Raw genomic sequence first — 15,030 nt, 5'->3', positions numbered from 1 at the left:
ATCTAATCATTACCTTTTTAGGTGCAAGTACGTGTGAAGAGCAAAGTCAGGGTGGATTGACTCAGACTTATATCCAGAAAAGATGTTTCACTTGATGGGCTCTCTCAGTCTAGCATGTTTGTTAATCGTGGAAGTAAATGTAAACATGGGGAGCCGTGTGCTTTTAAAATTGGTTGAGGAGAATTTGGAGACTTTGACGGCAATTCTGGTTTATGTTGTGTTTCATTTGGCAGGAGATTGTGGTTGAATTTAGGGCTTTCAAACTTGCGTTCAAATGGCCTGGCAGCACTTGTGTATGGTTTTGTTGTAAAGCGATTGTAAGCAGGAGTGACTGGTTTTTGAGTCTGCTCACTTCCATTAAGTGGACCCTTGTCAGGGAAGCTTTTCTGAGGATAGAAAGTAGACTGCACAGTGTCCTCTCTGTTGGAAGATCTCAAAATTGCTGGTTTATTCTGAGGTGGAGGAGGGTCAGGTTTAGACACTGTAGAATTCTGGAAATCTACTGACACAGAGTTAACTGTAATATAAACAATTGAAGAAACAGTCATACATGGAAAATCCGTAACACGTAAGCCTTAATATTCAATTATAGACCCCAGTGACACAAACTCCCACTTTTAATAATCCCAAGAGAAGGATCAGTTTTTCCCATTATTCTGATGCAGCAAATTCACAAACCATATTAGGATAAACATTATTTTAATTGATTTTTCTCCCAGTCCCAGAGGGCTCAATATAGTATGTTATAATTGTATTGTCAAGATTTTGTTGTTCTCAGTGTCCAAATTAAGGATTAAAGAACTGTTCTAAAATTAAGCTAATGTTTAAAAGAAGTATTAATTATGTATTCTAGGAAAAGGAGGCCAATTGCCCCATTCTTAGTTTTTCACAATTAAGGCAACTTTTGGTCATCTATATAAATACAAGTTATGTTAAGGTACATATACTTGTCTGAGTTGTACTATACAAATTCCACACATTTTGTATGAACTGGAGTAGATGAAGCAGCATCAAGCAAAAACTAAACTGCAATATGATCACAACTGTGCTACAAACAGCTGGAAAAAAGGACATTATGAGTTAAGGCTGCCTAAAGCTGAAAATGATCTTGAACACTTGCTGGGGGGACTCAAAGTCAGGTTGGGGTGAAGTTGGGAGAAAAAGATAAACTGATAAACTGTATCCTTACTGTTGAGGCTATTAAAATAACACAGGCAAGGCTAGTTTTGCCCACTTGGTTAAGTAACTATTTAAAGCTACCAGATGATTTCCCAGTCTACATATTATGAAAAACTTTTGTAAATAATTTTGGTTCAGATATCAACCAGTCAGAGAAGAATGGCTCTATGCCTCATGTTTAGTGCTTAAATATCTACGTTGGTACTTGACATTACAGGTTGTTTTTATTTTTAAGTGCTAAGAGAACTCAAAAATTCCTCCATAATTAAGAAATCTGCATCTTTAAATAACAAAGTTCTGGGAAGTTACAACTCCATTAAATTCTTTTTTTTTTTTTTTTTGCTTAACTGAAGTAGAAAGTATAGCAATAACAAAAAAATTGTGTGTAAAATGGCTTAATTTAGGAAGTCGTACAATAACAATTCTGTGCCAGGGAGTTAGGTAAACAGAGTTACTAACGTTAACTCTATGCAGATTACATGTGTCAATTTTCAGATTTCATACCCTCAGAAAGTGCAGGCTTGTGATGTGCCTGAAGAGAGAGTGCAGAGTTATTAATTGACTGTGGTTGTGTATATTGTACTGGAGGTGGAGGAGGAACAGCAGAAGTAACTTGAGGAACCAGCTCATAGCGCTTTTCACCAACAGGCCTATCCATCGGTTCACTATCAGTAGGTTTCCCCCTGTTCGAGTAAAAGAAAAACAATTTTCTCAGCATCCTGTTTCAAAGTTTTCAGTGTATGCATTTACCACTAATTTTCTTCCTATGACCATCTGATTTGCATCTCTTCCTATAACCATTAAACACATTTTCTTTAACATCCAATCCTAAATGCAAAAACATTCATTATAAGCACAAGAGATTTCAAGACAACATTGGATCTTTAAAAGGATTAGTAACAAAAACCAAAAGATGGCAAACAAAATGCAGATGACATTTTAGATGTATTTTTTGTAATATTTACCTATAAATCCTTCATTTTTAAATTTAGTTTTGGGGGATTTTCAATGAAAGAACTGAACTATAAATCAGGTATTCGTAGGACAATTTTAAATTGAATTAGATAGGGTATTTTGAAGAAGGCATAACTGGGTGTGGAATTATAAGATTGATTCCAACTGAAATTTTCTAAATACACCTGATTTCAACAATGCCATCTTAATTAGAAAAGCAATTAGCTTAAGCTTCACTAGCTTTATGTGCATAAAGTAGACACTTAAAAATCTTAAATTTCAAATATTTACACATATGTTAGGTATTTTTCCAAAAGTCAATGTTTCAGGAAATAGCCAATTTCACAAAAAGCTATAATTGTTTTGGACTGTAATACTTTAAAAACTTATTTTCAGAAAGTGTTTAAATTTAGGTGCACATAATGCCCGCGATAAATATGTAACAGTGAGAGGACACCTTAAAACATCCTCACATCAACAGCAGTCTTACCACTTGATGTTCCTTTTCAAGTAGTCATAGCTAGTGTAAGAGCCAAGAAATCTAGGTGATGGCAAAGCAAACAGCAATAGAAGAATGAAAGAAAGATGGTCATTCTATCTTAAGCATATTATTTCTTCATTCAAACTTTATGTTAGTGCTAGAACTGTTTATATGACAAGACAATGTACAAAAAAAGACAATATTAACTTAGTCAAGCTTACCCCTCTAATGCATGCATTCATGTATGTGTAAACATAATCGTATACTATGCTTTGAGATATTTTGTCAGTGAACCACAGGCAAGAAAACCCTCAAAGCATTACTCATCTATAGTTTCTAGAAGTAAAGTTAAGTGTGTACTAATATTAAAGTCTGAATACCCATGTATCTGTTACAACACATTGAGAGAACAAAGCATTTATATTCTACTTCACTTCGAAAAAAATGTTTTTTTTACGAAGTCATGCTCATCCCATTCCTGGGCCATTTACTGTGTGTATCGTATTGCTCATACTGCACTTCAGTTGGCCAGATGAGAATGTTTATATAAATGAAAAGTTCAGTGTTAAATTACCAACCCAATCAGAGTCCATGCCTTAAATGTTTCTAGTCAACTTTAGAAATTCTTGTAGTTACACCTTCATATAAACTATTTTATTTCTACCCATTAGAAACAAGTGTAAATGCAGAAGCGTAATGTGGAAACACGAAAGAAAAGAAACTCTTTCAGAAACGTCCTCTTATATTGTATCAAGAAAATAGGTGTTCTAGCAGTACACATGGTCCCGCCCTCCTTCCTATATGCCAATGAAAACTGGGCAGATATAACACTTCAGTTGTAGCGACAAATCATTACCACAACCTTCTGTGTTTGCAGGTCATGCAGCTATATATACACACACACACATAAAAAGTATTTAATTTATTTACTTATTTATTTAAATTCTGCAGTTCATGGTTTCTGTTGTGTAAGTGCTATTGTGAATCTTTTTCCTTCTAGGAGATTAGAAAAAAATCCACACTCCTTCTAAATTCATTTTTAAAAGAAATATGAGCCTGTAAGACAACCAGGGCTCCCTTGTTGCTTCCTATGTGTCATCCAGATATGAATAGGTTAACAAAAACATTTTAGTTGTTCTAGAAGTTCTAAAAGTTTAACATGTTTACCATTAAGATAAAGGAACAGATTCATAAAATAAAACTGAAGTATAATTACTAACTATTCTTTTACTTAAGCTTCAAGAAAGTTTTTTTTCCTAACAATTTTCTAAAATAACATTTTAATATGCAATTCCTTTTTTCTTTCAAAGCTATGCAAATCAGTTTTGAACATGACAACTCTTTACATGCCAGTGGAGCCTGTGTAATTTCTCATTTATTGTGGGCTTATTTTTAGTCACTATTTTTAAGGCTATGTATTTGATATTTGGTTATATGTATTCTGTTTATAGGACTAGAGTCTGATATAGTGACATTTACTTAACATTTAGAAAGGAAGTGCACTGATGACTTGCAACTAGTTTAGACTTTTAAAAAAAACTGAACATGCATCTGAAAACAGTACCTCTTTAAAGAGAGTATTACATAAAATGTATGTGCATATGCTATTCTCATTTCCACTTATAGTAGCTTCTGGAGGCTCCGAGCAGAAATCCGGACCCTCGATGTGCTAGGCACTGTAAAAAGTAATTTGTCCACTGATGACTAACAAACCGGAATTAGTAATTAACATGCCAGAGAACAAACAGTAACCAATTGCAAAGGTACTGGAGAGAATCTGCAACATAACTGAATAAAGAAAGCAATACACGAGTAATGAGAAAGCAAAAAGGAACAGTTATAATTGTAAGGATGGTGTTTCCTGAATTTTCCACAGCACTACTCAGGTTAGAGCAGTAGGCAGTCTGGATGTACTGGATCTCTAGGTTCTGCCTCAACTCGAAAGAGCTGTCTTTTCTCATTCTCAGGAGGTAGTAAGAAGTAAGAGCAGAAGACACTAACAGCCCTGCTCCCTTCAGAAGGATGCTATGAAACATTACTGGGATGACTAATTATAATCATAACTAATAAATCAAGAGCTATTTGACTGTGAGGGTGGATATGGCTTACCATCAAAAATTCACATTTTAGTAGGTCCTTAAAATATCAGTACTGCAAAAGGGCACTTTATCTTCTTAGTGTGAACTTCTATTCATGCTTATTTTATACAGCAAATGTCACTAGCCATGAACAGCACTCAGCCAACAGCACTCTAGTTACCACTAAAAAAATATTTTTGCCCTCCTCACTCCTCTTGAATAATTCCTTCTGCAGCAAGCTGTCCCTCTGAAATCACTACTTCCAGAGTGTGCTAATGACAACCAGGAGAAAGGGAGCCAAAAGTTTGTGAGAAAGAAGTAAAAGGAAGGGGATGGGCTGCCAGGCCACTGAGTTTTGGTGACCTGTTGAGGGCTACAACTCCCTTTCTGCTCCGTCCCTCCCTCCTGGGGCTGCAACCAAGCAGAACCCTGAACCAGCCTGCACCTTTAGCATGCCCCTGCAGCCAGAGTCCACCTGCTTGCACCTTTAGCATGCCCCTCCTTTACCACCCCCCCAAGTTTGAACCAGGCAGCTGCCAGCTGCACCCACAGCTGCCCAAACATGGCTGGCAGCCTCCATGGGGGTAGGCATGGAGGGGGAAGGGGGGTATGGGGTACGCTACAGCTGCAGGCTGTGACCAGCACGGAAGCAGCAGGTGGGTTCAAGCTTCTGCTTCCGTACTGGTGGCAGCCTCAGCCCAGCGAGAGAGTGAGCACACCTGGTACACTGGAAACAGCCCTGGCCATCTGGCACCACATGGCTGCCGTAGCCATGGCTAACCCACAGGCCAGATCCATCCACTTGGCAGGTGGCCACTTGCAGGCTGGATCCAATCAGTTGGTGGGCTGTATTTTGCACACCCCTAGACCAGAAGCTGAGCTAAGGAAAAGCCATAGCACACCTCTGTTCGCCTCTGGGAGTGCAGGATTATAACTGTGGCCATACTGGACATCACCCACAAATGGTTGTAAGTAGGGTAGGGCTCATTCTCCAATCTCATATAGCTGCATAAGGGCCAACTCTAATCTGAACCACATTCACTGGCACTTAGACAATCACTAGGCACAACAGCACTGCTCTCCACAGAATAATGCTTGTATCACTTTTCCTACTTGGTTGTACAAAAATATTTATGCCCTCTTACACAGATGTCAATGGACACATGAAGTACCCTGCAGGTAAGGATTTGCTGCCCCCTGACTCACTCCATTTTTACACTAATTATAATACAAGCATTATCATGCTCAAATACAGTAAACCTACTGAAAAATAAAGAGTCAAAATGGTATAGACAGATGTTTTAGCCTCATCTACGCCAGGGCTCATAAAAGGTCCCTTAATGACAATACTTCTCAAGTTCTCTTTGGCTGAATATTGGACAGAAGTGAAACAGATTAGTCACACAAACATACATATTTTGTACGTTTACCATGACAGATCTATGGAACTTGTTCAAAAAGGCAAAACCAATTTTTAAGACTGAAGAATTGGTGACAATTGTATATCCCCCCCCCAAATTGTAAGCACAGCTAGTTTTATATTAGGATGCAGAATATTATTCACCAATGTTATTTTTATGTTCACACTAAGGTGTGTATCTTATAATTTGCCCAGAGGCTGATAATTGGTGCAGATGACCTGGTGCTGAACACAGAAGAAGTGAAGACTGTGTTCAGCACTTACCAACATGGTCTAGGAATAGTGATGAAGCTGACTGGAAGTGTTTCATAAAGAACACTGCAGCAGAGTTTGGGCCAACACCAATTAACATTACCGCTTCACTACAAAAGAAACAGAATAATTACATAAAAATAATTTGGAAAAAAGAAAAAGTGGAGAACAACATTAGTCTGAATAAAACATTACCTACAAGCATACAACCTAACCCTTAACAGTGCAAAATCACCAGTGTTTTTCAAGTGACCTTTAGATGAAAGGCCCCACTGCATGAGGAGTTCGCTCTAATGCCTATAATTAAGAATACACTCGTATAAGCAACAGAGCTACAAAGCAAAAGGAGAAAAAGAAAGAGACCAAAAAAGCTATTCATGTACTACAGTTGTTGACAACTAAAAGACACAGATGTGACATGACCCTTACACAAAGCAGTTTCAGTGGTGGAACAGATTTTCTAAAATGAACTTTCTGGAGTCACTCCTACATGAGGAAAGCCTGATTAGCGAACACAGATATAGTGAATAAAAACATTTGTACACATACAAACAAAAATCACATTCACATTCCTCAATGCTGAACCTATGCAGTTCTTTCAAATGTGAAATTACAACTCCATAGTTCTTGTAAGAAACATCAAACCATCCAGACAGCTAAACAGATTACATTATTACACACTGTCTATTTTTATTACTAATTTTATTAGAAAAAGTAGTAATTTCCAGCAAAGGTATATCCTTTTACTGCTGGAAGGTAATTATGTACAAAACATCAATCCTACTAATTTTGCAAAAATTTGTCAGCCAATAGATGAAAAGCTTCAAGTACATGGTATACTGTATACATAAAACCTCTGAATTTGCACAATTTACAAACTAAGCAAACTTGCAGGTCACAGGCATGCTGCAAGGTAGGTGAATAAGGTAAAGTTTAAAGAAAAGGTACAAGTAGTTATGATAAGAACAAATGCATCTCAGGGGCCAGGTGAGACACCAAAAGAGTCTTCCACTAAAAACAAAAACCATCAGTAGCAATGTTTATTGATATGAATTTTCAAAAATATTTGATTTTGGCTGGTCATAAAGACCAGCACTGAATCTGACCCCAAACCCTGTTACTTTCTTATAAAATAATGTTAAAGATCATGACTCTACGCAGACTTGTGCATGTTTAATTTTTTGCATTTCAAATAGTCCTATTAACTTCCTGAGAGATACTCACAATGTGCAAAGTTAAGCACAGGTCTCTTTCCAGGATCACAGCTTCTGTGTGGTTATTCAAACAAGTTGCAAGGATATTGAATATAGAAACTTTGCATGCAGCAGAAAGAGAGAAGTTTAGGATTCTTACAAAGCAAATATAAACCTGGGGAGAGAGGTTACAGAAACTTCAGATGGAGAAACACCCCTACGACTTCAGTACGGGCTTATGTTTACTTGATTATTAAACATGCATCAAAATCACTTTCTGCATACAGACTGGTGAATGCCAAATATCATCAGATATTAGTGAAAACAACATAACGTTCAACCAATACACAAAGTAGGAATGTGTTTTTGCATTTAACTCTTAATGTGCTATGCTCTGCATTCGTGAGAGATCTCTTAGGTAACCTCAAAAGATACCCTTATCAGCTGTATGAAATACCCAATATAAGCACCCTTACAAATCTGAATCGACTTTCACCTAAGATCATGTATTGAAAAAAGACTTCCAGTTTACTAGAGGTGCACTGATACATCGGTCAGATATTAGATCGGCACCATTATAAAGAAAATTGTCTGCATCTGAAATCAGCTCGATATGGCTATGTGCAGCTGGTAAGTCTAGTGTGGTAGAAGGGGAGGGAAGGGAAGAGGATTGGGGGGGGCAGATCAAGGTCCCCACAGTGAGGAAGAGGTAGGCCTGGGGCTGCGGAAACCTTCTCCAGTCAGGGCGGGGTGGGGGCAGAACAGTGCTGCAGCTTGTCCGGGGGGCACAGGGCAGGGGGGCGGCTCCTGCCATTGCATACTGCTAGTCTGGACTCTTGTCACTGCTCCCGCTACTTGTCTGGGAAGCCATGGTGGTGGCAGGGGTGCCCCTGGATCTGTGCTAGGTGGAGCGGGCTGGGGCCAGGGCTGCATGGGGCTCTTCCCACCCCACCCCCCAGATCCAGGGGCACATGCCCCCTCCGGTCAGATGAGCGGCGGGAGCCGCTGGATGAGTCAGTAAGCACCAGGTGAGTGGTGCGCAACGGCAGGAGCCCCACTCCTGGGCAAGCTGAGGCTCCATCCTGCACCCCTCCTCCCTCCACCAGGCTGGGCAGCGTTTACCCCAGCCCCTGCCCCAGCCCCACTCCTCCCTCACCACAGGGGCTTTGATCTGCCTCCCCATTTCCCTTCCCTCCCCCCTCCCCTTCCACCACAACAGACTTAACAGCTTGGAGAGCTGCGTGCAGCTGGTGGGCTGGGATCAGAGATCAGATTGGTATCTGCCTCCTTAAAAATCAGTTATTGGTATCGGCCCCAAAAAATCTCTACTGGTGCACCCCTACAGATTACCAGTACAAAAATTTTAGGTCAATGAGTATTTTCCTCCTTAGAAGTTTTTAGGCTTCAACAAACAATTTATCGTTCAAATGTTTCCTCAAGTCCTTAACCACAACACTGTTACTACTGTGAAAGTTGGCAAGTAGGGAGAATTTAGTAAACTAATCACCAAAGTAGTCCTATGCCAATACAGTTTTAGACTAACTGCTAACATTTTCAAACCTGTCTCACTGACTTAAGTCTCTAAATTGCAGTTTTCAAAAGTACCAAAAATCTCAAATTCCTAAGGGAATTAAGCTCATATATCACTTGGATACTTTAGAAAATTTGACCAAGAATTACATCATGGCACTATTATGCAACATTGCACCTGCTCCCTTGCTCTTCAATAGTACTAGCAATGAGCTCCATCATGTGGTTATTCTAAGTATGTGTTTCCCACCTTCCAAATACTATAATATAGTACAAAAATTGTACTTCTGCAGTCCTTCCTTATTAACACTGTTGGAGAGAGTGGACAAATAAGTACTTCTGTCTAGCAAAGTGCTCCATACTGTGTAGCAATGACAGATTAATTGCAGCAAACATTTCAATTAAACCAAAATGATATAATCAATTTTGGCTTAGCTAAAAAAAAAAACAAAACAAAAAAAAAAAACAAAAAAACCCCACAACTCTTCCATCATACTACTTATTCCTAATCTTCCATAGAGAACATGAAACACTCTTGATGCACCTACCTTGACTAATTTCAGGAAAGTTACCAGAAGCTCACCATGGAACTAAGCAAAGATTTAAAGTATCTGCTGTCTCTTAAGTTTATCTCTGCTTTCTGAACAACTATGTCAAATCCAGCAACTTGACATACCCAGAAAAAACGAATTCTTTGGTTAGAATAATTGCCCATTTGCATGAAGCACCAAGAATCTAGCATCTCACTCTTAAAACAAAGAATGTGTCACCTATCAATTACACCCTGATGAAGTCACTTACCAATCATGTTTGGCTTTGCTCTGTCATTTTGATTTCTACCTAAAGTGACTGAAGTGCATCCCCCTCTTGCATAGACCTTCTGACTTTTTAATTTAATCGTTTTCTTTTTGTTAAATACAAGTTTCTTCCAAACCTCAGTTTCTGCAAGTGCAAGTAAAGAACCAAGCCTTTATGACAGCAGAAAAAAAATGGCTTATAGATGAAGCACAATATTTGTCCACCAAGTCACATAACACACACTGATTTTGCTTCCATTTTATACTTTGCTTTCACCAGACATTCTCCATCAGAAAACAGAAACTTTTTGAAGTAGTTAAAATCAGTCTGCATGAATTTCAAGCATATAGTATACTTGCACTTAAGTTGCTTTCTATCACCTATGAACAGTAAGAGCAATTTTAAAAAAACGATAGTAGAGTTAGCTTGCCAAGGACATACTTTGTCTCAGTCATCAACATTTACACTAAAAAACACAGTATTTAAAACAACATACAAATTTCAAATGTTATTCTTTGTTCTTTATTCACACTACTCTTAAATAGGATAGAACCAAACAGTTCACCCATGACTGATTTAGCCACTTTCTAGTCACATATTAGTATTTCCTCAATGTAATAATTATGTAAAAGCCAAAATGCTTTTGCTAATTTTTATAACTCTACCCAAATGATAAACGGTTCCTTGAAAGTATGCCTGGTTAGCTATTCAAGTTGGGTTATATGCAACAGACTTGTTGGGAATAACAGACTTGCTGGGACAGCTCACACGACAGAAGGACTATCACAGGAAGGACAGGTAGAGGAGAAGAGGAAGAGCTGCTCTTTCAGTAATAGCCATATGATTGCTCAGAGGTACAGTATGAAACTGGTGACATGCCTGTTGAAAACCTGAGTTTAGGGTCAGATGCCAGAGCAACAAGGGTGAGGTCGTAGTGGGTGTCACCTATAGACCACCAAACCCAGATGCTGAGGTGGATGAGGCTTTCCTGAAACTTGAGCTAGCTGTTTGCAGATCACAGGCCCTAGTTCTCATGGGAGACTTTAAATCACCCATCAATGATATCTGTTGGGAGGGCAATACAGCAGTACACAGGCAATCCAGGAAGTTTTTGGAGAGTCCTGGGGACAACTTCCTGGTACAAGTTTTGGAGAGGCCAACTGGGGACCATGTCCTTTTTGATCTGCTGCTCACAAACAGGGAAGAGTTACTGGGGAATGCAGAAGTGGATGGCAATTTGGGCATCAGTGACTACAAGATGACTGAATTCAGGATCCTGAGGGCAGGAAGGCAGGAAGGAGGGTGGGCAGGCAAGCAGCAAAGTAATGACCCTGGATATCAGAAAAACAGACTTTGACTCGCTCAGGGAAATGCTGGGTAGCATCCCCTGTGAGGCCAATCTGAAGGGAAAAAGGGAGTCCTGGAAAGCTGCCTGTACTTTAAAGAAACCTTACTCAGGGAGCACGAATGAACCAACCCAATGCACAGGAAGACTAGCAAGTTTGGCAGAAGACCAGCTTGGCTTAGCAGAGAACGCTTCAATGAGCTAAAACACAAAAAAAGGAAGCTTACAAGAAGTAGAAACTTGGACAATTAACTAGGGAGAAATATAAGCGTACTGCTTGGGCATGCAGGGATGAAGTCAAGAAGGCCAAATCACAGTTGATGTTGCAGCTAGCAAGGGATGTGAAGGGGAACAAGAAGGGCTCCTACAAGTAAGTCAGTAACAAGAGGAAGATCAGGGAACGTGTGGGTCCCTTACGAAATGGGAGAGGCAACCTAGTGATAGATGATGTGGAACAGACTGAAGTACTGCCTTTTTTACCTCAGTCTTTGTTAATGCCTTTTAAAAAGCATTTAATGCCTTAAGGCCTTTTGTAATGCCTTTTTTAAAGCATAATCTTTTTTACTTCAGTCTTCACAGACAAAGTCAGCTCCCAGACTACTGCATCTGGCAGCATAGTTTGGGGAGGAGATAAACAGCCAACATTGGTGAAAGAACAGGTTAGGGACTATTTAGAAGAGCTGGACGTGTATATGTCCATGTGGCCAAATGCAATGCACCGAAGGGTGCTGAGAGAGAGCAGGCTGAGCAGGAGCGGCTTGAGAACTTGTGGTGATTGGGAGAGGTCTGAGACAACTGGAAAAGAGCAAATATAGTGCCTATCTTTAAGAAAGAGGAAGAGGAGGATCTACAAACTGGTCAGCCTTACCTCAGTCCCTAGAAAAATCGTGCAGCAGATCCTCAAAGAATCCATTTCTATGTACATGGAGGAGACGGTGGTTAGGAACAGTCACAGCATGGATTCACAAAGGGCAAGTCATGCCTGACCAACCTGTCTTCTATGATGAGATAACTGGCTCCGTGGATGGGAGGAGGGCAGTGGATGTGATACATCTTGACGTTAACAAGGGTTTTGATACGGTCTCCCACAACATTTTCACAAGCAAGCCAAGGAAGTACAGGCTGGATGAACGGACTGTAACGTGGACAGAAAACTGGCCGGAGCATTAGGCTTAATGACTCAATTTTTAGTCAGCAGCTGGTCTCAAGTCGAGTGCCCCAGGGGTTGTCCTGGGACCAGTTTTGTTCAATATCTTCATCAATGACCTGAAAGGTGGCACAGAGTGCACCCTCAGCAAGTTTGCAGATACCAAGCTGGTGGGAGTTGTAGATACACTGGGGAATAGGGCTAGGATTCAGAGTTACCTAAAGAAACTGGAGGACTGGAACAAAAGAAAAATCTCATAGGGCACATCCCGACATGCACATGTGGTTTGTAGTGGATCAAAGCAGTCAGAGGCACCAAAAACTGCACACAGTGTACATACACCTGTTTTCCATAATGCAAATTAGCAGCATGGCAATTTTGGGGTTTTTGACACCAGGAGATTCCAGTGTCAAAAAAATGCCACTAAAAAAAACCCAGCATTGTGTAGGCAGCAGCAGTGTGCGCCACCCGAGTGGGAGCCTAGCTAGCCAGAGCCTTGCTCTGGCTGCTGGCCAGGCTCCAAGTGGCTGGTTCGGCACTGGTGCTGCCCTGGGAGACCCCCAGAACCCCAGGTAAAGACTCCCCTAACCCACCCGGGTCACTTTGCCATGTGAAAAAGACTGTTTTCTTCATGTCCCTGCCTCAGAAATGCAATAGAAAACTAATTTCTATCCAGACTCTTCATTTCTGACCTAAAGTGATATAATGCAGTACACAGCTAATCTACTCAATAGTAAAGAATTTTTATATAAATTAAAGCATATTTATTTAACTTATGACTATTTTGCAATGGTTTACAAGCTTTAGTTATCTCTTTTTGAAAAACAGAATCAATTTCTCAGAAGATATATAGATTATCCCAGATGTTGCAGACCTGTGTAACGATGAATACTTAGAAGAAAATTACCTATTAATACAGTGATAAAGTGTAAACTGGCAGCTGGCTGAGTACAAGGGATCAGAGCTCTGTCATTGAAGTAAAAACTTACAGTGGAGGAACGCAAGTATATAGGGGAACCCTAGAAGTTAATGTTGGAGTAAGTTATCCAACATATTCACTTTCATGGTTTTCTATTCCTACTTTGTTTTTCTGCTTCATTTTCTTGTCTGTTTCTTCTTCCACATATCTGTCTCCTTTTTCTTTTAATGGCCAATGCTCATAAGCCAGAGCCACTTTTTCCATCTCCTTTAGTCTATCACAGTAAATCCCCATCTCATCTGTAATGGAACTATTATTTTTATAAAACTGTTCTATGTCACTTTTCTGTACAGACAAAAAACCTGAAATTACACTGTAAATATGCAGAAAAAACACAAATATTGTGGGACGGCTACCCAGTTATCAAATAATAGAAGTGTTATGGCAGATACATTCAGGTGGAAATATAAGTAACAGTGGTCACTTTTTACGTGTCCTGTTCAAGTACCATTTGCTTTCAGCACCTAATGGAATTCTGAAACATTAACAAGTTGCTTTTGTTGCTCACACCATTCTGTTTTACAATTACACTAATATCCTGAATAATCAGATATATAATTTTAGGAGATAATATCATTTTGTTTGGCAGTTAAAATATATTACAGTGGTAAAAATCAGATAAGTTGAATGCTATTTTGAGTGTCTGCAGTGCCTTTTAGTTAGGGCTGTAAAAACTATTTAGAAATATCAGCTAAAGCTTACAGCTCCTTTGCTAGCCACCGATTCCTAGAGTCTTGCTGCCCAGAGAAGGAGTCACTTGCTCAGGGTGGATGCTTTATTAGTCAAGAATATTCTCCAAGTTTTGGTTAACAGCTTGGGGAAATGCTGGCAGCTCTTAGTGGACTACTAATTGAACTTTAAGTCACTTATGTTGTCTAGAGTTCTATTCCAGGCCACTTCCAAGAACTGGTGGGTAGGTAAGTAAAAACCTTGCTCATTTTCAGAAGAAATGAGAAGAAAGAAAAAATTAAGGAATTAATTTAGAGCATTCCTGCCTGAGAAAAAATAGGTCAGGGGTTATTAACAAGTTCTCCTCCTTACTTAGCATCACAAGTAGATTATGGCTCTCTGCAAACCCTTTGCTAGAAGTAGCAGCAGCAGTAAGATAATAATTGGGCAATTTAAGTCATTTAGTGGAAATTTTTACCCTTCATTTTCTTTGTAGGTGCATACGTGACTGCAATTTTACTTCTTTGTCTTTAAAAAGTAGTATCTTGCAGCAAATCATTTGGAATGTCATGCAACAAGCCTTACAACTCTTGGATAACTATTTGTACATCGATTCTTGAAGTTTTCCTGGTAACATATATGTAATCCTTTATGCCTTGCACAACTGCACTAACATTGAATTTTGGTCACTTTGCACAGGGTTTCTCTAGTGCTGATATTTCCCAAACAATTTACCACAAACAAAGCACACAATTTACATGAAGGAAGTTTTGACAAGGTGACAATTAGAAACATAGTCCCCTACCTTAGCCCCAAGAATACACAACAAAGTAAATAGGAAGAACAAAAGTTTGCGAAGAATCCTCAAACACTGACTTAATACGGGAGCTTAAACAACTCAGTTGACTCTCTTGTGGTAAAGCTTCCAAATTGAGAAAGCTGAAGTAGCAATGCACACACACACACACACACACAAACCTGCCAAGGTAAACTTGCTGTAAAGTA

General features: G+C 39.4%; 1 protein-coding gene across 6 annotated transcripts in view; it reads right to left on the bottom strand.

Moving 5' to 3' along the window:
- Positions 1 to 15,030, bottom strand: part of TJP1 (tight junction protein 1) — a 138,192-nt gene that overhangs the window by 13,356 nt on the left and 109,806 nt on the right. For all 6 annotated transcript variants that reach the window (XM_019504335.1, XM_019504332.1, XM_019504333.1 and 3 more), the window contains 2 exons: positions 1,684 to 1,862; positions 157 to 517 (listed from right to left, as the gene is read on the bottom strand). In XM_019504335.1, the coding sequence (XP_019359880.1) occupies positions 157 to 517; positions 1,684 to 1,862 (540 nt within the window). The remainder of the gene's footprint in view (positions 1 to 156; positions 518 to 1,683; positions 1,863 to 15,030) is intronic.

This window comes from Gavialis gangeticus, unplaced genomic scaffold (assembly GCF_001723915.1).
Source record: "Gavialis gangeticus isolate Ggan-Ray unplaced genomic scaffold, GavGan_comp1, whole genome shotgun sequence".
NCBI lineage: Eukaryota > Metazoa > Chordata > Crocodylia > Gavialidae > Gavialis > Gavialis gangeticus.
The sequence above is the reverse complement of the archived record's forward strand: the minus strand, read 5'-3'. Positions and strand labels throughout refer to the sequence as shown.